The 24,914-nt window shown below is 41.7% G+C and overlaps 1 protein-coding gene across 1 annotated transcript in view; it reads right to left on the bottom strand.

Moving 5' to 3' along the window:
* Col9a1 (collagen type IX alpha 1 chain) overlaps positions 1–24,914 on the bottom strand; it is an 85,158-nt gene that overhangs the window by 5,783 nt on the left and 54,461 nt on the right. The window contains 11 exon segments of the mRNA XM_042055761.1: positions 3,009–3,086; positions 8,511–8,523; positions 8,525–8,614; positions 8,617–8,689; positions 10,224–10,417; positions 10,601–10,746; positions 14,288–14,324; positions 15,606–15,650; positions 16,309–16,344; positions 16,833–16,904; positions 17,502–17,555. Of these exon segments, the coding sequence (XP_041911695.1) occupies positions 3,009–3,086; positions 8,511–8,523; positions 8,525–8,614; positions 8,617–8,689; positions 10,224–10,417; positions 10,601–10,746; positions 14,288–14,324; positions 15,606–15,650; positions 16,309–16,344; positions 16,833–16,904; positions 17,502–17,555 (838 nt within the window).

The following is a 24,914-nucleotide window of genomic DNA, read 5'->3' as shown; positions in this document are numbered from 1 at the left end:
GAATATTAATGTGGAAGGAGGGAATTGTTCAGGTTCACACCCCTAGATTAAAAAAAAAACTATAGGCAATTAACAAATGAGGGGATTAACTTCTCCTTCTGATAAGCACCTTATGGGTTGTCCAATGCAAACTAGTTAGCCCTTAAACCACATATATATATATATATATATATATATATATATATATATATATGAATATATATACTAACACCAACAGACTTGGCAGATTTATTAACATGTACATATGTATACATGTATAGGTGAGTGTGTATAACAATCATAAAGAAAAAAGGCTATCAATGGTAGTCAAGGTGGACATGCAGGGATTAGACAGAGAGCACTTGGGGAAGTTGGAGGGAGAAAAGGAAGGGGGAAAACGAGGTAATTCTAATTCAATTAAAAACATATTTTAAAAATGAAATTTAAAAATTAGAGCTTAAGAAAGTGATATTAAGTAGATTTTAATTAAAATGTGTTCAAATTTTTAAAAGGTAACACTTTAAAAGGGTGAGGGCAATATTACTTTCAGGTAAAATGTGTATTTACATGGAAGATTGCCAACAGGTTCCTGCGCAGAATATTATTACTAGCATTATATTTGGAAAGTGCCACAAAACCACATTCTAAGTTCTATTAGGAAATTTGTTTTTAAAATTTCATCCACTTGTTGGACAATTAACCAGTGGAACAACCATAGCTACCAGGTCTCCACAGTCATGGCACAGAGTCGAAGCCCTGTCGTGAAGGAAGGCCGGCGCCTCGGGAGGAGGGCCAATGGAGAGCAAACTTCCCTGTTGCTGCTGATTAAGGGCAGCAGGGGTAAACGCTGGACTGTAAGGGCTCCATTAAGTTTCAGCTTTGCCCATAGCTCCCCTCGTCAATGTCAAAAGCAAAACTGAACTAATAGGCCACATTCCGTGGCAATTGTCATGTCAGAAACTGTCCTAAACACTTTAGGTGACTGCTTGTTCGTAATTCTCAAGATTACACGCTCAGAATGACTTCCCTGGAATTTTGTAAATAAGTAAGCTGAGGCACAGAGAGAAACTAATTGGCCCAAGGCCATAAGGTGAAGAAAGGACCGTGGCCTGATTTGAACCCGGGTTTTCTGGATGGTAGGGCCTACGCTTTCAGGCAGGAAATCCCTTGTCAGGGACATGACTGACCCAATTAGGCAAATATATTCACAGTGCAAAGAAGAGAATGTGAACCTGTCTGAAAAACACAGGCCTGAACAGGCACCCTGGGGAGTGGTAAATACTGACCCTGTCTACTGATACCCATAGAGAAGCAACCAGCAGCAGAACATCCTTCTCCAGTGACCATGATTTGGAAGTTTAGCCTATATTTTGGAAAATCCATCTGAAGCTCAAAATTCACCAAATGATGTCATTGTCTCATCAAAGTAACAAAGCCTTCCCCCCAAAGAAAACTGAGATGAAGGTAGGCCTGGAGGATAAGGAGAAAGGAGATGGAGGATGCAGGAGATGGAGAAAGGAGAGAATCAGTGTGAAGAAGATGGAAGGAAGGGAGAGATGACCCATGTAGAAGAAAAAAAAAAGAAAGGAGTAGATCGCTTAAAGCCCCATATGATGCCCAGTGTCAAAGGGGGATACTCATAGTGAGAACTGTTTTCCTCTCTCTGTCTCAGCCATCAACAAGCCCACATTTTAGTGTGTGCTAAAGTTTGCTTCTTGATCATTCCAAGTCCAGCTAGATTTTCCTTTTACCGAACCATAAAAAAATATTAATTTATGAAAATATCTGGACAGGCTCATAAATCACGGTTTTAGATTGGCAGCGTTTGAGCTCTGTCCAAATGCAGTCCCCCTCCAAAATTTTAATAAGAAAGCAATTCCCGAGAGCAATGAAATAGATAATTGGAAAGCAAGGATTTATTTTAATTTTTTGTCATAATTATATAATTATAGCCATGATTAAATATGTAACCTCTGGCAGAATTATAAAATGGTAATTTCTTCTCCTAAATTTCTCTAAACCAAGTTTTCCAATCCGTGATTGAAAACAAGCCACACCTTACTTTTTTTTCCTTCCTCCCACCTCTCTGTCCCTAATTGCCCCCTGTAAGAATCAACTAGATTCTGAACCTCCCCCAGCCATGCCTTAGCTGTCAGGAGGGGGCAGCTTGCACATCCTACCCACTGCTGAGCTGAGCCCAGGCCTCAGGTCCACAGTGATCCTTCAGTGGTTGGGTTTACAAGGCACCTCCCCAGTAGATGAGTCCATTTCAGGCCAGACCCCAGCACCACGTGTGGAAAGAGAGCACAGAGCGCCCAGGGAGAGGATTCTGCCCCTCACAGAAGCTGCTCTGTCACTTTGGCCCACACAGCTCTGACCTGCTCCTGTGTGGAGCTATGAGAGCAATTCCCTCAATGTTTGTTTGGGGCAGAGTGGGTTTGTGGAGGGTCTGGGTACCTGAAAGGAAAGCGTTTAAAATGACATTTCAGTTACTCTGTGTACCACATGAGTAACTGAGAACGTGGATTCCTTAACGACTGCTTCTGGATTTCGTAAAATGTCAGGGTTAGTGTTATAGCGTGAAGGTAGAAACAGCCTGCCTAGTGTTGGCCAGGCCCTGGGCTTGATTCCCATAACCACCAACTAGTAACAATGGTTAATAATTATAATAAAATAGCATGAAATGGTCACCTGAGCTAGACATGGATACAATTGCATTCATTGCAAATTTTTTAACAAATGGAGTAAGAATGGACCTTGATACTATTTTCCTTTAAAGGAAATAATAGTTTCCTTTAAGAAATTAATAGTTCAAGCCTTGATATCTATCTGCTGGCAAGAAATGCAGACTTGATTTACAAATCACTTAATTCTTCATTAGAGCCAGTGGTGAAAACTCGGTGCCCACCATCATGGTACTTGATAAGCTTTAGTGACTGAGCAAGCGCTTCCTTAAAATGTTCCTCAGCTCTTGTTCTATACACACCTACACCACTTCCTCCTCTCCTTCTACAGCAGAACTCACTTACCTGGGAGACCTATAGCTCCAGGCAAACCCTTCGGACCTCTTCCTGGAGGGCCACGTTCTCCTTTCTCTCCCAAGTCACCTGCATTTCATTAAAGAAATGTTATGCTTCAATATATCAATAAATTTCTGTATTTTAAAACTTTGAAAAGAAACACAAACTCATGAGACAAGGACAAAAAACATATCAACAGACCAAAGAAGAAAACAAATAAACAAACAAAGGATTGATCTGTAGTCCCTGAAGTGACAATTCAACAAAACTGGATGTGCATTTTCAGTAAAACACATGATGAGGCAAGAGTCAATGGATTCTTCCTTGATATGATCAAATCTGTCTCAATCTGTAAACATAACCCTTGACAGTGGTCCTTGCCCAGGAAGAGCAAGAATATTCTCTCTCTGCTATTGGACATCATTTGGCTTAAAGAATTAAAACCATTTCTATTTTTAAATAATGGGAACATATATTTTAAAGATGAGAATCGGCTCAAAAACCATTGCAAACAATAAGTGAATTCAGTAATCTAGCAGGATACAAAATTAATACCCCAAAATCAATCGTTTCACATATACAAAGAGCCATCGGTTATGAGAAATGGCAGAAGACTATTTATAGCAGCAATTAAATACTCAACAACTAGACATGGGCTTAATGGAAATGTTCAAGTAACACGTGAAAGAAACTGAGCATTTCTAATGCATGTGAAAAGGCTTGAAACTCATCCTGGAGTGGACTGACAGCCCAATAAAGCGTCATTCTTCTCCCTAAGTGGAATACTGATTACAGCCCCATTTTTTAAAGTACACTAAACCAGAGAAGATAATTCTGTCTTATATTTTAAAAATCACATAAGCTGGAATAGGCATGAAGTTCACCCAAGGAAAGTAGTATGAAGGACTTAATCCTACCAGTTATTAAACCTATTAAATGGTGCAGTATTCATCCATGAGGCACGAGGTCCTAATAGATACAAGTATGTATGAGAAATTTGGTTTATAACAAAGATGGCCTCTTTTATTTTAAAATTCCTTTTATTGTGCTTTCTGTCTGTTTGTGTGTGTGTGCATGTGCACGTGTGTGAGTTGCTTGCAAACACCAGAAAAAGGCATAGAGTCCCCTCAAACTGGGTATAAAGATTCGTGCTAGTGCTCTGATGTGGGTGCTTAGAACAGTCGTGGGTTTGGGGTCCTCTGCAAGAACAGCAAGTGCTCCCACCTTCTGAGCCACCTCTCCAGCCACAAAGGTGGCATCTCAAGTGGAAAACATCAGCGAGTTATCAAATGCTTAGAAAAAGTGAGTAGTCCACGAGGAAAAGAAGTTATGGCTAAACATCTATCAAACGATAGGCTAAATCACAAATTGATCAAATGTCTAGGAACCATGGGAAAACACGGGGCTGGGAACATGGCTCAGTGGTTAAGAACACTTTGTGTTCTTACAGAGGACTCAGGCTCGGTTCCTAGAACCACATCAGGTGCCTCACTGTACCTCCATTTCCAGGAGATCGAGCACCCCCTGTAGTCCCCACAAACACCTGCACATACATGGTGCACATACGCACATATACAGGCATGCATGTATACACAAGCAGTGAAAATTAATTTTAAAAGGATGAGCGAACTGCATGATTAGGCAGCCATGAAAAGAAAACAGAAATGGCTGTCGCATAATGAGAGTGCTCCTGGGTTTGCTTTCAGATAAACACAAATTAAAAAGGAACAGAGATGTTTATCCTATAAAATTAGCAAAAGTTCCAGGGTTATGTAAACATATTGAGGTTATAGAGAAACAAAGAACTGTATATTGCGTAGAAAAGTACAAGTTGGCATGAGTTCATTGATATGACAATAACAATCACATTAAAAGTGGAGCTCCCTGCTGCCTAGGAATTCTACTTCCAGAACTTTACGCTCAGAACAGCAAAATGCTTTGGAATGGAGCTGGAATTAGAAGCAGGAAAGAAGTCTGTGTTAATATTTTGTACCAAGATGAGATATGTACACTGCTGTGCGCTCCACCTTGCTACAGCAACGGCAGACTAGAAACTGTCAAAAGGATCATTAAAGGTAAACACTGAGTTACTGCCACAGAAGAGACAGCTGCGCAGCTGGGGAAATCACAGGAAGCTCTTTGGCATGGTCTCCTGGACATATTGTTAAATGAAAAAAAATGAAGTCTGGATTGCTTGCTGAAGGACAATGTGGCTCTGTTCATAAGGGGGCAGAGAAAGCTCTATCCCCAGATTTCTACAGTATCGCTTGTAGGGCTCTACAGAAAGCCAGTGGATTTCTTTATCGTAAGAAGGAGCCCTCAAAGGAAACTAAGCAGATAGGAAGCTTGGGGGAGAAATTCTTTACTAAACTCCTTTCTCGCTTTTAACTTTTTGAGCGGTGTAAATGTAACATTATCAAAAGCAAACTTAATTTAAAAACTAAAGTGTGCTGTCACAAGTGTCTCTCACTTCTAACTTGGAGTTGATTGGGAATATTCTGCGGGTGGCAACCAAATGTGCACAAGGCATTTATGAGACAGTCGAACCTGGGGCCTCAGCAACTGCAAAACAAGGCTGCAAAATGTTCTCACATGTAGATAAGATAGCTAAATATATATACACATGAGAAAGCCTTAGGTGGGGTATGAAGTGAGAGCCAGGCTGAGAGGAAGAGCAGGATGCTGGGCTTTCCGGGTGCTGTTTACTTCACCTTCATTACTCACAAGCTCTAACTGATGTTCTGCCCGCCCGCCCCCAAAGAGCGGATTAATAGAGAAAACGTGTGAGTCACCGTTCTAACATGTATTTTCTCACACCTTCCCTTCCGTGCTGTCACATCTGCTTGGCTCACACTGAAATGTCTAAAAATGCACAGCCTTTATTCAAAGGAGCTTAAAAATTAATCCTAACCGTGAACATTTAAAAATGAGATTTATGGGCAGAAAGACGAATAAAACGCTAAGCAAACTGAACAGAAGGCCACTCTGCTGTCACTCTTGGACCCCGCCATGCATACAGGGGTGCGTGCCACATGGACACTGGTCCTGCATGTGTGCAGTTACACATATTATGGTGTCCGGGAGAACTACCCCTGTGGACTGAGATATCAATCTACATTGGTGGGGAAGGGACACTCGGGGAAGGTGACAAGCTCTTACCCAAATGTTCCACCGTCAAGAGGAAAACAATGACTAACACATAGCCTGGACTATCAAAAGCCTTAAGAATAAGTGTAGCTCTTCTACTTTTCTTATTTCTCTGAGAAAAGATGCAAAGTGACTCTGATAGAGTGAGCCTCACGTTATCTCCTTTTCTTAGATGAGAGTGGGGGAAGGGGACAGCCAGACTGAAGAGCATCTTCAATGCCTCAAAACTCAAATTTCAACATAGTAGGATGTATTTCCTTGGGGGAAATTTTAAGCTGTAAACTTCTGACTAGTAGCATAAAATATTTTTTTTCATTAAATATTACTGTCCAATACGTGGTGGAGTAAAGCTAAGGGCAGTTACCTGGAATTGTGTATTTCTTAATTAGTTGTAGTGCTGGTAATGAAATCCACCTACCCTGCCTGCCTCCACCCCAGATTTCAGAAGTAAACCTTAGAAAATGCTAATTTAAAGGAATCGAATGAGAAAGGGGTGGAAGGCTGGATGGATGGTAGACCAGTGTTGTGGCCACTGGAAGAAGAAGAAACCCTGCCATCCAGCAGGGATGCTTGAGGCCCTCTCTTGGGGTCCAAATTCGGAAATATGCTTTTCTTCCTTTCAGATGAGGTTCTCCTGCTAGAGCCAAACCTGCTCTACACAGCCGCTGTCCCATGCAGCCAAAAACTCCTCCAGAAAGCACTTCAAAAATGCTGGCTACAGTTAAGACCACCGCAGGGGCATCATAAACCCCCAAAGCCCAGACCTGAGCCTGAGAGTCTGGAAGGGGGAATTGCTGCTGCCCTGCTCGTAAATTCCCAGGGAGTTCCTCATGCAGCCAAGACTGGGGGAGGTGGGCCCCCGCAAGCCACCTGGAGGAGAGTTTGGTAAGAGCAGAGTCAAGATCTGAACCAATCACTGATTTGCTAAAGAGAACAGGGATGTGAGTTTTGTGTTTCTGTGATTAATTTCCCTAGACCCTCTAAGGAACTTGAACGGCACACACCGATGTTTGACCGCATCTACATCTGCTGAGAATCTCTTGAGTCAAGTACTAGGCTCCACCCTGAGTTTCTGATTCAGTGTGTCTGGATGGGCAGAGAACTGGAGACCTTCATAAGGTCTCAGGAGCCTTTCACATCGCTGTTCTTTGACTTCATGGGAAGTTGGGGAAAGACTGCAATTGATGCCTGTGGTCCAACCAGTCCAACCAACTCAATTGCCCACCCAAGCCATGATCTTCAGGGTGGATGGTACTGCCCACAAGATTCATCTGGCACAGAGTCCTGAGCTAGTGCTAAAAAGGACAAAGATGCACAAGCACTGGACACTTTCTGAGAAGAACAGAGTGCTCTGTGTTTTCCCTCATCTCTCCAGACTTACAAGAGTCCCAATTAGAGTCCATTTTTAACACACAGCTCTGCACATGCCGAAAAAGTAATTAAACGAATTGTTCCAACTGGGGCTGTAGTTAGTCAACCACATCAGCAACTCATTTATAGATCCGAAGAGGCAGCTGACTTGCCCTCTGACCTTTCACACCGTAATATTTGTCCCTAATTGGAACACCACAATGTTAAAAATAATGGGGGGGGACTCTTGTTTTTTTATGTCACATCCTTTTGAAGTTCCCTGGAGAGCTGTCAGTAACTGGTCACAACACAGAAATTCCTCGCTTTACTTAATTCTCCATAAATTATCCATAAACACCTCGGCTCCCTTACCTCCACTAGCAAAGGCTGTCTGAGGAGCCCTGTCTTTCTGAAAGCTCTGCGAATGTCTTACCTGCTCACAAAACTGTGTTTTGTTTTTGCAACATTTCCTGCCTACAAGCACTTGGCTTGCTTTTAGATTAAGGAAAGAAGTAAGTTAGATTGCGCCCTGGGGCTGAAAATAAAAGCCCATCAAGAGTGAAGGTACCAGACTAACTCTTCAAAGAGGAGGGGAACAGCGCTAATCCGCAACACCATGAGCAGTCTCATATCCTGCCCTTTGTTAGGTTAACAGGACACCCCAACTTCCTTAGACTAGATGCCGTATAAGAAATCCCTACAACGACTTTAGAGTCAAGAATTTCCTGAGTCTGTGAGTTTGGGGTGCAGATCAAACATCTAAAGAAAATAAGCAGCAAGGTACCTTGCACCTGGGGCAGAATAGCTTACCTTGGGGGCTGCAGACAGGGTTCCCCGTTAGAAAGAATACACTGCTCTTGGGAAAGAATGTAAGTTTAGTTCCCATCACCCTCACTGGGCACCTCACAAACATCCCTACAACCCCAGCTCCAGGGCATCTGATGCACTCTCTGGTCTCCATGGGAACCCCCATATTCAGACAACTACACTTAATGAAAATAAGATAAACTTTACCTTTAGGTCCTCTTTAAGCCACGAGCGCCAGGGGGACCCTTAATGGCCAGGGAGACCACGGCAATTCCCATCTGACCAGGGAGGAAACCATTCTCTCCAGGGGGGGGCCTGGAGGTCCAGTGGAGGACCCAGGGCTCCCAGGAAAGGCCTGAGGGCTCCTGCATCTGGTCTCTTGAGGACTAGCAGCCATTTGCAGCAAAATGTCCATGAACGACAATAAAAACAAGACAGCAGGTCACAAACACAAACGGTTGGCTCAGGAAGAAGAGGACGACATCCCCAGTGACCTTTCCTGAGCTTGCCCTGGATCTATCTGGTACAGCTGTTTTATTAAGACAACGTAACTCGGGGTGAGGGGGGTGGTTTGAGAGAGTGGTGGATCCAGAACCTGAGATTGTCCCACTCCGATCGCCTATCTGTACTTGGTGAAACCCCAGGATGCGAAGAAATTGAGGTTCTTAAACATGCGTGGGTGGAAATGTTTCTCGAGCTTTTTTTAAAAAAACCGAAACATCGCTCAAAATTAAGGTTCAGACATTCTTTGAGATCGATCATCGAACTAAAAGCTTTTTTGGTTCAAAGCAATTCATAAACTTAAATATCATGAGAATATCATGGCTTCTAGTAATTCTCCTCCAGTTTGTTTTCATGTTTGGAGTAGGTAACAATCATTAAAAATAACCTTCCTTGAAATGGTCACAGTTGGTTTTAAAAATTAAATAACTCTGTGGTCTTCTTACAGACATTCAGAATCAGCTGCTAAAACTGTGGAAGGCAAAAAAATCCACCCCATTAAATGCTGAGGCAAGAATTCTAGTGCAATAGTGTTTTTAAAGCTTTAGGGAAAAAAAAAAAAAAAAAAAAAAAAAAAAAAAAAAACAGGACTAAAAGCACATTCCATCCAACAATTTAAAAATTACTTAAGTAGACTATTTTGAATTTCTTAATTTATAAACATAAAATTATAATTTTCCAGAGGGGTTATGTTAGTAATTGCTATAAAGCTCAAATGGTAGCCAAAATAAAGTGGCGTGCAGTGACGAGACCTTATGTGGCTTACGAATACAGAAATATTCGTTTCCATTCTCATTTGGTTCTAGAAATTCTACAAGTCTACTAGACCGAGTGGGATTTGTCTACTAGCACATGAAAGGCAAGCATTCCTTGAGACAACAATTCTACCATAATAAGAGGGGTTTTTCTTCAGAAAGTGCCCCAAAATTATGGTGTCTCCTCAGTTATTTTGGGGTGGTATTTTGGTACATATATCATGTTCTTCTCTGTGGTTTTATGAGTAGGCAAACTCTAAAATGAATAATGATTTTCCATAGCCTTAGAAAATTTAGATCAAAATTAACGAATGCAAGAATACTTTTTTTCCAAATCATTTTTGGAAAACTGTTACTTGTAACTTTTAAACATAGTTTATAGGACATGGGTATCAAAGTGTCCTTATGCTGCTCCGGGCATTGGGCTGTGAGAGCCTAAGACCATACCAGATAGACACTAAAGGGTAGCATCTTCAGGAGAGGGGATGCCTAGGAATCTGTGTTGCAAACGAGGGGGAAACATGACACCTGTGTATGCATTTGTCTGTTACCCTCTCTTCTGGAAAGGGGCGGGGGGGGGGTGAGACCCATAGACGATGGAGCCTGGATGGGAGAGGAGACTAAGACAGAAGGTAATATTTTATATTAAGGTGGTAAGCTTCACCTCTTAGGTAAAAACAGAACTGGTATCAACATCTCCCTCCTTAAAAGCTGGTTACCTAGCCTTGCACGCCCTACAGAAATAAAAGCTAAAGAAGCAAGAGCAGGCAGTGGAGATGTTTCAACCCCTGCCATTGATTTACCTTGAATAACTCTCATGCAGACCTGTTTGATGTGCTGATCTGTTGTTGCTCTGCCCTGGATGAGAAAGAAAGCACAGGTTGTCTTTGCAATCGTAAAGAGAAGACTGTGAAGCTGTCAGGACAGACATCACAAGGAACCAGGTGCCGGAATCGATGAGAGGGCTACTGCCGAAGAACTTGGTTGAGATTAAAGGAAACTATACCTGTGGAAAAGTATGAGATGTGTCCACCACTCCACCGGAGGGCCCTGGATACCAGGCAGCCCAGTGGCACCTTGCTCTCCCTGCACGCCCCGGGGTCCAGGTGGTCCTCTTGGTCCTTCCATTCCAGGAAGCCCTCTGGACTCCTTCGGGGCCCTCAGGCCAGGTTCCCCAGGGGTTACCACTAGAACAAACAGTTGCACTATGAAACTGGGGCTAGACATAAGCAATGTTCTGCTTAGAATTAATACAAAATTTAGGTTGAATTTTAGGTTTTCATCATTAGGTTCCTCAGTGGTGTCTGTCTAGAAGTTACCTCAACTATAGACACTCACAGCCACTTAGAATTTAAATAAATTATAATTATTTTATTATTATTTCAAAATCTCCACTGAGATTAGATCAATTCAGGACTTCATTTGCCATCCCTTAAAGCGCTTCCTAAGAACAAGTCAGTGGTTTTAGGCTTCCTCCTGGTTTGAATCCAGGTTCTTACACATGCCCTACCATCAAGACACAGCCCAGTCCAAGCAAGTGTTTGTTTGTTGTGAGTGTGGTGGTGGTGGGGGGGGGGGGGAGGCACGAGGTCAAAGGACAACCTTTAAGAGTTAGTCCTCACATTTTCACCTTGTTCGAGACAGGATCTTTCTGCTGTCATAAACCAAGTTTTCTGGCCTGTAGTTTCTTCTGGAAGTCCCCAGTCTTTGCCTCCCATCTCCCGTATGGCTGGGGTTACAGAGAATCACGCCACCATCACCAGCTTTAAAATAACTTTTGGAGGATCTGAACTGAGATCATAAAAGTTGTATGGCAAGGTCCTTTTACCCCACCCAGCGTCTCCCCAACCTGTCATTAGTTTTTAAGTAACGATGGTACATTTTCTGGCAAAAAAAAAAAAAAAAAAAAAAAAAAAAAAAAAAAAAAAAGACAACCTTCCTTCCAAGTCAAAGGTTTTCTCCAATATGTGTTATTTAGGTATAAAAATGTAACAATCCAGAATCTATGGTATTAACTTTAGAAGATGTTTTTGATGACTTGAAGACACTAGTAATAACAGGAATCAGAAAATGCTAACATTAACTAAGCCAGTGCACTCAGAATACCCTTGAAAGTGACACATTTAAGGGGGGGGGGGTGACTTCACAGTTTCAGTAATAAGGGAATTAAGCCTAAATATTAAAGAAGCTAACCAACAAGCCACTCTCCTCCTCAGCATGGAGGCATACATACAACACAAATTGCAATGTTTTTTTCCTGAAAGCACACTAAAAATCATTTTTTAATCTTCATGTATAATAACTGACTTTTAAAAGGAGAGTTTACTAATTCACTCTTTTGTGAGACTAAAATTTGTTGCAATTTGTAAGCCAAGCAGTACAACATACTGTTGTTCTGAGTAAAGATGAAAAATTTACAGAACAAGAGGAAGTGGAGGGTGTCAGGACAAGAGGAAGTCGGGGGAATGCTAATCTTGCAGGTTGGGGATGTTATAGAGTGACTTCACTCTGCCTCATTTTCCTGTGCAAGTATCTATCTGTGAAGAGCTGTTTCAAATATTCCAATGTGTGCAGCATAGGGAAGAAGTAAAGCTACGATTTCACCACATGCACCCAGACCAAGGTCCCACAAGCTTTCTCGATCTTCGCTTATGATGTAAAGAAGATATATTCATCGAAGTCAACTTGACAAGATTGCCTTCTCTAAGAGAATTAGAACTTGAAAGACTTGCTGGAAAGCAACACCAACAAAGAGAGCCTAAAACTGCAAAAGGCTGCAAAACTGTCAGGTACCCCAGGTGAAAAACTCCAGCAGCTTTAAAACAAACAAAGAGATGCCAAAATGAATTTTAAAAATGCACTCAAGCACCGGCCACATCTTTACACTCTCTTGGTGGCGATGGATGACTACTACTGAACAAAGCACAGGAACTCGTGGATGCAAAGATCAGGATGCGGTAAGGATCCTGGATCTCCCAGAAAGAGTTCTTCAACTCTGTGCACTGAGCAGACCTTGGGTTTTCATCTGAGCTCACATTTGAGTGCATGATAAAAGCTCCTATGTTAAGAAATCAATTTCCTGACTCTGGAGCGGGACAGTTCAATTTCTTCAGCATTGCTTGGGCAGTGTCATATACAAAGTGGGTAGAAAAGAAAGGATGAATTAAGAGCTAATTCCTAATACATCCAAATTAGAGTGCAGTAAGTGTTGATCACTACATTATGATCAATTTTTCTTTTATAGTTTGAGTCTGTTCCCTTGAACATCACCGAATTATTTTAGACAATGACATAAGATTTCTCTCACCAAACACATCAGGGTTTACTCTTTATAGTTGGTGCAATTTTAAACCATTCCTTTCAAGTATTCTTTAGTTGTTGTTTTTCAAGACAGAGTTTCCCTGTGTAATAGCTATGTCTGTTCTAGAACTCGTCTGGAGACCAGGCTGGCCTCAAACTCACAGAGATCCACCTGCCTCTGCCTCTCGAGTGATGGGACTAAAGGCGGGCTGCTACCACCTGGTCAAGTATTCTTAAGCACAAACATTCTTGAAATTTGATGTTTAAAGGCAGGGATGTCCATCCAATACGATTGCATCCACACACTAGTGTGCATGCAGCCTACAAACAAGCCTGCATCTGAGCCCCTGAAACCAAGTTAGGGTGGGCGCCCCTAGAGCAGATAAATAGAGGAGGGATCAGCATGCGTAAGTAGGAGGCAATAATTCTTATGAAGGAGAAAGTCTGTTCACACTAAGAAGTGTTATATGACACAGTATATAAAAGCACAGAAAACAGACAAAGTTCTAGATCTCCAAGAGACAAAATGGGTAAAACATGAATACTTCCAGACAGGTCTGGTCTACACTGCTGGGAGCCTGATTTTATTCTACAATGGCTATCTTTTGAAGTTCTTCTTTAGGATTCAGAGGGAAAGAGCGATATAGAAGTGGGTTCTTTTTTTTTAGTAGGGTTTAATGAGCTGCTGAGAAGATAATTTGGTCAGATAAAGACAAGAAATAGGGAATATTCCAGAAACAGAGAGAATGTAAGAATCCATTGGAAGCTAGTAGTAGTGGCCTTCAAGATTACCATCGGAGCTTCCCTTTTCTCTCTAAATTCTGTTTCAGATAGTGCTGATATGCACATTAGCAAGATGCCTCAGGTTTCCTATGAATTAGATTGACAACTTTGAATTCATCTACTCCAAGGACATGAGCTTAGTTCCTATAAAATAGCAAAATAGAAGAAGCTGATCATTTTGTGGTTCTGATGATTCTGTTATATTCTGTTATGTGTTTGGCTTCTTTCTCAGTTCCCTCAACTAGAACATGTGGGAGATTAAGACAGTTACAGAAATATTCCGTAGAAGCATGACTGCAGCTGAGATTTAGCCCTTCTCCTCACTGCAGAGCGCCTGCCATCTTTTAGAAATGGCCCATTTGGGGAGGGTGTCAGAGTTTTGTAATGTAACATCCACTGAGCCGTTTAGAATATCAAAACAAAGCCCTTCTTTAGAGTGGTTGGTTCAGAAGCTAGATCCATTTACACAATTGAGAATTTTTTCCTACTGGTCCAATCCATTATTTACAGAGCAAATTTAGAGACTTATTTCCTCCTAGTCCTTCGTGGAATTTAATTTTATACCACCATTTCATGAAGTGGAATATTACATTTTCTACAGCTTTATTTATGTTTTTAATTTTGCACCATTTAATTTCATCATACTTACAGATCCTTTTGGGCCAGGTGATCCCATATCTCCCTAAATCAGTAAAACAAAATTAGATTAGTACAATTCATTCACTTTACAGTTTCCTAAACCATTTTTTCCAATGCTATTGAACTGCTACCATATAGAAAACCATATGCAGATGGAGCCCAGAATTGTAGAAAACAGTTCACACAAAATGTGGGCTGCCATTCCAGCTCGGCTACCCAACTCTGTGCTTTTCTGTGAGCAAGGCAACCTCCCAGCCCTTGGCCAATTGAGCTGTTGACTAACAGGCTGCAACCAGAGCTCTGGGAGGTCCACCCAGATATACACACTCAGCACCAAAAATGAAAATCTATATGCAATAAAATAAAATAGCTTTTCTTACCAAGTACGGCGAACATTTAAAATTATACACTGACACTTTATTTTTATACTTCTATGTTTTCTAACTCATTCCCCCAAATCTATCAAACAAAATATACATGCTTTCAGGCTTTAAGAAAAAACCACCTAGGCGATCTTCCCATCATTAATTTTGGATGAGTTTCGGTTCAAGAGTTAGCATATCTCCACTACAAGATGGAATGATTTAAATTTTAAAAACATTCCCTAGGCACATAAAATGAACAGCCATTACAGAAGCTAAAATGCAGTAATCTCAGAAATTTCCTTTCAACGAAATTCCGGAAATTTGGCCCAGTTCAGACATTTCATTTCTATTTCTTCCAGACCCTGTATGTCCAACTAAATATTAGCAGACGGTTTCTCTGCTCTTGAAGAGCTATAGGTGACTTCACAGGAAAGACCTTGCTGACCGCAGAAGGACTCAGGCACACATTTCCACATGGGGTCTGATCATTCCTGCCCAAACCATCATGATAATGAGGCAGCAAGCCTGAAGCTCTGCACACAGACAGTGCGCCCTGACCTTGTCCTGGAGACCCGGCGGTCTCACCCTCTGGAGATGGGTGTCATTCCTCCAGAGCTTCTCAGGGGAGATAGGATGCTCTCAGTCATATTTGCAGGCCACAGTTCCCTGACCATAAAGAGACACGGTTTTTCTGCTAGACTACATTCTGTAGTACTATATGAGCAATTTGAATGTCTCTGTGTGAGACCATGGAAGAGTTTGCCGTCTCTATAGGAATTCTGCAGAGGTTTAAAACTACATCTACTAACAACTTTTCCTTCCTTCAGGATTGGGAATCATCAATCAAGGTAGAGGAAAAACCCACGTAGCCTTTGAGAAAATGAGAAGTGTCAGAAAGAGAAATCATATTTTTTCAAAATTTTCGAAGTCTTATATCCCCAATTAAAAAAAAATCTTACAAGATCACCCCTTTCTCCAGCTTCACCTTCTTCACCAGAGGCACCCTAAAAAAATAAGATAAAATGTCACATGTTTTTCAATCCTCTCATCATGAGTCAGCATTAACCAATCAACACTGATAAACATTTCTAAGTGCCCAAATGCCCCCACGGATCACATAGGAGCTCTCGATTCCATACCAGCAGGACAACCCTAACGCAAAAAAACAGGGAGACAGGACAGAGAGAGGACAGAGGTGAGACCTGGTATCAGCTCCTGACTGAGTTTAATTTATTTCATTAAGCTAACAATGGTTTCCAGCAACTATAAAGTTTAATAACCCTTGAAAGTGGCACCCTACAGTAGCAATAGGAATCCAGACACAGGGCTGACTCTATTTACACATTTAATTTGCTGAGGTCTTAACCACACAATACTTAAAATGCTGTTTTGTGGCTTTGAAAGTCTGTGTCATCTGAATAAAACCCTGCAAGCCAGAGAGTCAGGGCCACACTCTTCAAAGGAAGAGCACAGTACAGCCGCTAGCTCCAGCATATGAACACAGCCTGGCTGCACAGCAAACCACATTATAGTGTTCACTCGCTCTACAGTACATCGAGAAAAGCTCTGAGTCGCCATCATTCACCACGCCCGCAAACCAGCCGGCCGTGCCCTTGAGAAACGGCATATATCCAATACCACCAACCACCACACACAGCTTACCTGCTCACCCTTGGGACCTGGTTCGCCAAATACACCCTGAAACGAATAAGATTTAACACTTATTCAGTATTCTGAGTCGTGTGTGCAATTTCAGATGAGTCAACATCCCCGAATGAAATGGTTGGTGGATGGTGTGTTGACTGAGAGCTCCCCATTTCTCACTGCTTATTGAGGACCAGACGAGACCTGTGCTTGTTGATAATTGTTCTTAAAATCGCTGGCAACGGGGGAACAGTCTTTGACTATATCCCTGTTAATGAACATTCACTGATAGGAATATAAACTTAGAACTAAATAAAAACTGTAACTACAACCGATACTTCAGCCTTTATTTCTCTTCCAGGAAGTTGCTGTTTTATTCTTTCTTTTCAATGTCATCTCTCAGTAACTTCCTTCCCCTTTCCCGTGTTTCTTTGTGATAATCATTAGAGACAGTCATCACTGGGCAAAGCAAGCTTGATTTCTTAACAAAGAAGGATTCATCATTCCAGATGAAAAGGCGTGTAGAATACTGGCTCTCTTACCCTGTCGCCTTTCATTCCAGGAAGTCCAGGCGGCCCAGGCAAGCCAGGAAGGCCAGGGCTCCCACGAGGTCCCTGGAAAACAAACAGAGAAATCTCCAACGTCGCAGTGCCCACAATACTCAATGTTGACAAGCCAGACAGGGCGCTGGGGTATCAACACATGTCTAAATTTAATGCATGGTTGGTTTAGAGCTGCCCCTTCAGTTTGGCTCCCTCTTGTAAGCCAGTAAAGGGGCCAGCAGCCTCCCACCTTCCACCCCACCTCTGAGTTCCCACTGCACAGCTCAGCAACAGTGGACTCTTTCAGTCAAGGTCCCGTGGGACGCTGTCGCCTCTACTATGTAAACAGGAGCTACACAAGAAGCAAAAGCCAGCATTCATCCACAGTTCTCTTCCATTCCGAGAAGAGGCAGATGCCAAATGCAGCACTCCAAGCCTCTCTAGAGTTTCAAATGCATTCTAACCACACTGATTAAAATAAATACTCGTGGAGGATATCATAGATATGATTTGAAATTCCATATTTCCAGTTTCACATTTCATATACAAAAAAAAAGTATAGTTGATCAGACAACCTGTTGTAAATTGGTTTTTTCTCCCCTTTTCTGTTTCAAAAACCATATCTGCTTTGTAGAATGCAAACATGTAGAGACTGGAAGCATCACTTACCAGTTTGCCTGTTATGCCTGGGGACCCTTCTGGTCCTACTTCCCCTCTACTTCCCTGCAAAAACATACATGTTGTCATCAGCTGTATGTTTAGGCCAGAGTCAAATACTTAATTGTTATATGAAAAAGAAATAACATTCCATATAGGTTTTTGTTAAAAAATATAGGAGTTGCCAGAATCCTTCCCCTTTACTGCAGTTGAAGGTGCAAGCCATTCTATCAAGATCTAATTATCCTCTGTGCACGCTGTTCATGGAACCTGCTCATGTTCTTCCAAGGATGCAGGACATTGGAAATATCCACAACATGTACGTACAATGACAATTAGCAAGGTTCAGCATGTAAGTCGCATTCTATTTTACGTTATGGATATTCATATATATATATATGTGTATATATATATATATATATATATATATTTTATGCCTGCACTTCGACATGTTCTTGGGGTATTCCATACCTATTCACTCGGCATGGTGCCATGTCTGTGATACAGAGCAAGCTCTTGTGTCTACGGATACCTGAAAGGAGCAGCTGGGAGTGATTGCTTACCTCAAGAAAGGCATGAAAAGGAAAACACGAGACAGAGATGCTTGTCTGTGAATCATCACTGCACCTCAAGAAGGCACAGATGGAAGACATTTATAAACTTTCTGAGATAAAATGTCTTGTTTCCCTCATTCTAGATCTAAATATGTCTTCAAGGATTACAGACTTTGAAAAGTGACTCACTATGAAGATTTGCTAACGGCAATGCCAATTTTATTTTTTGGGCCAATTTCAAGTTTTTTTTTTTTAATTTGAAATTTAAGCCTTCAAATTTCTATTCTACTTGAAACCCTAACCTTTAAAGAAAAGGAACTTTTGAGAGAAGGTGATGAGTGTCTTTTACTTCTTAAGAACTCAACACAATTTCATGAGAACTGACTAAAGCCTGTTGTAGACCTCATGCTGTGTTCAGCTGAGTGGAACACTGTGGAACACTAGTAGGCAATCAACCACATTCCCTTCGAGATCTGTCATAGAACTAGGAGAAATAATTTGAGTTTGTTTTTCCTTAAAACAATATAAGAGCTTCATTTAATAATTGATACTTCTAAATGCGCCTGGTAAGGTTATTTTATTCTGGCCTATATGTTATTCATTCATCTTTTAGGTTGAACAAGGTGTCAAGATCCATAAACCTCCTGAATTTTTGATTTCCCTAAAGGTTAAACACCTTATAGCAGCCTCTGGCTGTGGAATATAATTTCATTATAGTCATTTCGGATGATTTGTAAGTGATTGAAACTCAATGCTCTCAAGTACTTTTCAATAAAATTTATATTAACCTGTCAGGTGTAAATATTTGGAATAATACATTGGTCCTTAATCCCATGAGCATCTTGGAAACCAGAGGCAGAGCCATGAGGATAAAAGCAGCTGTAAGGATGTAAATCTAGATGAAAAGTGGCCACTATAACAATTTTTTTCTATCCATCTTTAAAGATTATCTTCTGGGGACTGGAGAGATGGCTCAGTGGTTAAGAGCATTGCCTGCTCTTTCAAAGATCCTGAGTTCAATTCCCGGCAACCACATGGTGGCTCACAACCATCTGTAATGAGGTCTGGTGCCCTCTTCTGGCCTGCAGGCATATATTGTATACTCAATAAATAAATATTTTTTAAAAAAGATTATCTTCTGTCCTCCCTCCAGACACCTACCACAAGAAAGGCTCATGGACCTACCCTTCCTTAGGAAACTATTGAAGGAGAGTCATTGTCTTCAGTAATATAGGCTCTGGTGAGTCCCCCATGCTCCAGGGACTGAATTACACATATGCTCACACAGATACCCTTGCTAAACTCATTAAATCACTAAATAAAGACAAAACAAGAAGATAATAAAACTGGGGGGCTTGTATGAGGAGTGAGGAGGAGGGTAGGATGTGTAGGGTATGTGAGTTCATAATACAATAAATACATGTATAGCATTACCAAAGAACAAGCTTAATTTTTAAAAATTGCAACAAAAGAGAAGATTGGCTTCTGCTCCAATTAATTTGACCTAGACCTTCCAAATTCAAGATGGCTTCTCTTCAGCATAGATATGCCACTGGCATTTTCAAACTGTTCTCTGCCTCATTGTGATACAGATCCCCAAAGTCATTGGTCTAACATGACATTAATTTTAAAAATGCACAATCACTGGTGAGGAAAAGCAGATAGCCAAAGAAAGCAGAAAGTTTGGTCTTCAACAAAGTCTCAAGTATTCAGTTCTAATTCACTTCTAAGTAAAAGAGTCAATCCTGCTACATTGAAATCAAGGATGAGTAGCAGAGTTCTTTTCCAAAGACCGAGCATCAGGTCTTTGTTTTATTTTGGTTTATTCTTGGGACGATTAACTATCTTATGAGTCAAAAACAAGGATTCTCTCTGCTGAAATCTAATTTTCCCCCATCTTTCATGACTTCTGTTTGTTTCCTAAGTCCTCCTCACCCACCGTGGTAAGGACCCATGGATGACTCAGAGCACCACTATCGACAGCCTGCAATGCCAATGGATGGACCCCCGAGAACTCACTGGACATGAAGAGCCAGGAGAAAGACCTGTGATGTGAACGTGTGCTCCTCTGCTTCTGCTTCTGCACAAACAGGTAGGTTCTTTGTTCTTCTTCGCTCCCCTGTCACACACTCCAGGCTATTCTAAATGTAGCTATTTCTACAGACATCACCTCACTGGGAAAGTCTGAAATGGTCATTTTCATGACAGTATCCAGTTACTTATAATCAACTGTTAAGGACAAGTTCTCTGATAGTCATTTTGTGATTTCTGTACACCACGTGTGCGCACGCACGCGCGTACATACACACACACAAACACACTGCATATACTTGTGTAAACTCTGGATTTTTTATGTGAGAAGAAAAAGATGAGTAGTCAATGGTGGGGGAGAATTGTCTGTAAACTGTCAATCATGTTTTAAATAAATGCTGAGTGGCCAGGCAGAAAATATAGGCAGGAAAACCAGACAGGAAGTAGAAATGATGTAATGAGAACAGGAGAATTCTGGGAAAAAAGGAAGTTGATTCCTCCCACTCCTGCCCACACCACCAAAGCAGCAGGATGTGATCTGCCTCACTGAAAAAGGTACTGAGCCACATGGCTAAAATAGATCAAAAAATGGGTTAATCAAGATGTGAGAGTTAACCAGTGAGAGGCTAGAGCTAATGGGCCAATCAGCTTTATAACTTTAGAGACCTATGTGTGATTTTCTTTGGGGCTAAACAGTTGTAGGGTACCAGGCAGGACAGAAACCCAAACAAGCAGGCCTGGCCCCCTCATGTTACAAGTCGATATATAAATAGCCACTCTGGAAATGGAGAATTGTAACTAGGCAAGGCACATAAATGATAGAGCCTTATGATCTGATGTGGGAGGGTCTTCTGTTTTAATAAAGAAACTGCCTTGGCCAGCCCTTAGGTGGGTGGAGTAGACAGACAGAACAGAAAGAAGCAAGTGAGGTAGATGGCTTACTCAGATGCTACGCCTCTCCTAAGTTAGACAGACTGCCGTGCCTCTCCTCAGAGAGATGCCAGATGTGATGAAGCCAGCCACCAGGTCAAACATGCTGGATCTTTCCCGGTAAGACACCACTTTGTGGTGTTACACAGATTATTCGATATGGGTTAGTCAAGATGTGAGTAAGAGGCTGAAAATAATGGGCCAGGCAGTATTTAAAAGAATACAGTTTGTGTGTAATTATTTTGGGGCATAGGGTGGCGGGAAGCCGGCCCACAGCTCCACACTACAATGATCCAACAGTGTGTGCTCACCACACTCTCAGGTGTGGGCAGTGGAGGCTGGCCCCTCCCAGTGACTGATAATTACACACCCCATGACAATAACAGTCTCCATTTATAACAATAGAATCAGAAGGAATCGTAATCAAGACAGCTGATTCTGACAGTAACGGTTTTGCTAGTTAATATGTGAGATTGTGCTAAAGGGCTCTTTGTTTCTCTCGGGGTCTTGTGTTTCCACTCACAAAAACTTCAGCGCCACCTGCCAGTGCACCCAAAGCATCCCTAAGAGCCAACCAAGGCTTTAGAGAAGACGCAGAGCCTCTGCCCCTGCTGTGGCTATGAACAGCTCCTCTATACCCTTCAGATCTGGGCTGCACAGGAGTTTGTCCCTATGTTTACTCATCCCTCTTCCCTTCTGATTCTAATTCTGTGCCTCTGGTGTAACACACATCCAGGAATCAGTACAAGTTTGTGTATTTGTCTTTACCAACTTTGCTGCTTAAACTTCAAATAAAAGCTTAGACTGAAATATCTCATAAATCTTAAATTTAAAAATGGCTAAATGTCTTATACCAGCAGATTTTGGCAAACAAGTACCAGCTGAAAGTCATGCACTGGTGGTGACAGCATGCAACTACAGAGAGACATAGACACCAAATCCTTAAATTTGATGTCCCCTCCCTTATAAAGGAACTATTAGACATTTATAAAAAAAAATCACAAAAAATCTGAAAATTTAGTGTGAAGTATGTTACCAGGATTGTTTCCCAAAAGGATCGACTCTTCTGTCTCTTCAGTTTGTCATGAATCTCATACTCCCCATGTTTCCAAAATTACCCCAAATGCTAACTAGCTGAAGAATAAATAGCATGGTGCATTCTGACTAAATTTTAGAAGTGAGAAATTATACATCATTATATTCAGTCTGCTCTGTGTACTAAGTGCCTCTCTCTGGCAACAACAAAAAGAGAAGATGCTGATTTAACCCAAAAGATCAATCTTGATTTCTCTAGACTGTTTCTTTTTATCAATTCGCTTTCCTATTAAATTGGAAAATCACATAAGCTCTACCTCAGGGAATAACTTTCCATTTGTTGCAAGGATGTTCTAAAGGATTCAATTTTACGATATGATACGGTTGTATTTATCTTGCATGGGTTTAAATATTCGCTGATACATAGGCAGAGAAAAATCTGTCTGAAAGTTTATCATCATACATATCAGCTTCTCACACCATGACGAGGGTTGGGCAGAATGGGGTGCAGCTTAGACTGTTCAACAACACACCATCTGGTCCTCATATGGAGACCTCTCTGCTTGAGACTGTTGTGTTAGGATGGGGTGGGGGTCTCCAGGAAAAGTACAACAGGAACATAGGATGTTCAGAAGGAGGTAAGTCAACAGACTGCTGTCCCCACTAGAACCAAGAGAGCAGAGCAAACATAATCCACTCATCCAAAAACCTGGCAAGTACAAAGAGGCCTCTTCAAAGTGGCTAGGATCCACTAAAATGCAGTGCCACATCTGAAGCCAGTCTGTTTGCCTGCTCTGAATCAAGAGCCACTCACACCAATTATAAACCAAGCAGAGAAAGTTTAACAGAGAATGCCTACTATGTGTGGTAGTGGTTCCCATGAAATTAGTGAAGCAGTGGTTCTCAACTTGAGGGTCACAACCCCTCCAGGGGTTGAATGACTCTTTCCCATGGGTAACCTAAGACCACCAGAAAACACAGATACTTACATCATGTTCATAGCAATAGCAAATTATATTTATGAGGTAACAATGAAAATAATTGTATGGTTAAAGGGTCACAGAATTAACAAAGTTGAGGTCAAAATTTTAAAAAAAAAACTAATCTTCTTATAATCAAATCAACAAAAATCAATTGCTTAGGGGGTTACATTAGACATATGTTCAAAGCCCTTCTACTCACTTTGATTTGAGATTTACAGGAAAATCTGATCAAATTCATCAACCATAAATAGAAATGTGTGAATCTGTCTACAAAATGATATAAATGGGAGAGCAAATATACCCTCCAGCCTCCCTGAAAGTCACAGCAGGAACACAGAGGGGTCAAGGGTTATGAACTTTAGAACAACTCAGCAGGGAATGATGACTCTTGGATGTGGAGAAGAGCTCCAACTAGATAAATGCAAAAGCTGACACAGGGAAACAGTGCACTAAGAAGTATCATATCAGTTAACCATGAACTTCACAGAAGTAAGTGTGACCTCAGCGCGGATGTCAGCAGAAGTGGGAAGTAAAGGACTGGGTTGATCGCTTAGTGGCTAGAGGACTTGTCACAGGTGTGAAGAGTTTGCTCAGATCTTCCAAACCCATATAAATGGCAGCCTGTGATTCCAGCACAAGAAAGATGAACACAGAGGATCCCTGGAACAAGCCAGCTAACCAGCCCAGCCCATCAGTGAGCTCTGGATTGAACAGAGGGACTGGGACTCCAACTCTGGGCGTAAGGTGAAACAAAGCTGGGAAGGATTTCTGTCACTTACTTTGGGTTTCCACACACATGCCACATGTGTCTACACACATGGGAACACCATATATACACACATACCAAACACGTAAGCACATTTTAGAAAGGAAGAGAGAGAGAGAGAGAGAGAGAGAGAGAGAGAGAGAGAGAGAGAGAGAGAGAGAGACAGAGAGAGAGGGACAGAGAGAGAGAGAGAGAGAGAGAGAGAGAGAGAGAGGAGATGTATAACTAGGAAGTTATCAAATAGTTTCAGAGTTTAGATTGTCTCTTCTCAGTGAAAATCCATAATTTTTTGTTCTTATTTGTTTTTGCTGTTGTTTGAGATAAGGTCTCACTCTGTAGCCTGGAACTTGCTGTGTAGAGCTGACAGGGCTGAACTCACAGAGAGTCAGTCACTTGACTCTGACTCCTGAGTTCTGGGATTAAAAGCCACCATGCTCGGCCATAAAAGATTTTTAAATAGGGAGGGAAAGATAATATGAAAACTGTACTTTAAAAAGATCAATACTCTGGAGTGTGCAGGCAGGAGGTACTACCATTTCTTGGGGCCTTTGGGATTGTGTTTGACAGTTTCATTCATCCCAGTGATTATGGATTCTCCCCCAGTATCATAGGGTGGCGGGCACCGCTATGACGCATCACACAACAGGCAAGAGGACTAGAAAGCACTGGATATCAGTGGTGTCCTGTCGAGACAAACTGGTGGAGGTTGTCTACAGACTAGAGTTGATGAAGCAAATCAGGAGTTACTGCAGGATCGCAAGGGGGTGCTGAGTCAGCCAGGATGAAGGAAACAGAAGCCGAAAAGGTCAATAACAGGGGGCTGGAAGAAGACAGATCGAAGTGCCATGCTAGAGACAGGAAGCAGGACAGCAGAAGGGTTATGCTTTGAGCCTCCGTGACAGGAACAAAAGGAAGAATACAGACCCACAGAAATGTGAAAAACGAAACCTGATGTTCAAATCCCAAAGTTTCCACTTGCTAACCTTCTCTAAACCAGCTTGCCACACCTAAGGGAAGGAGTGATCCTATGTCCTTCTCAAGTTCCGCCTCTGGAGAGATATTAGCTTGTGTTCCTTTCACTTACCTGGTAACAGCAAGCATTCCCTGTGTGGTGTGTGTGTGTGCG

The sequence above is a fragment of the Arvicola amphibius genome, chromosome 9 (assembly GCF_903992535.2).
Source record: "Arvicola amphibius chromosome 9, mArvAmp1.2, whole genome shotgun sequence".
Taxonomy (NCBI): Eukaryota; Metazoa; Chordata; class Mammalia; order Rodentia; family Cricetidae; genus Arvicola; species Arvicola amphibius.
Note: the sequence above shows the minus strand (reverse complement) of the source record. Positions and strands in the feature narration are given on the sequence as shown.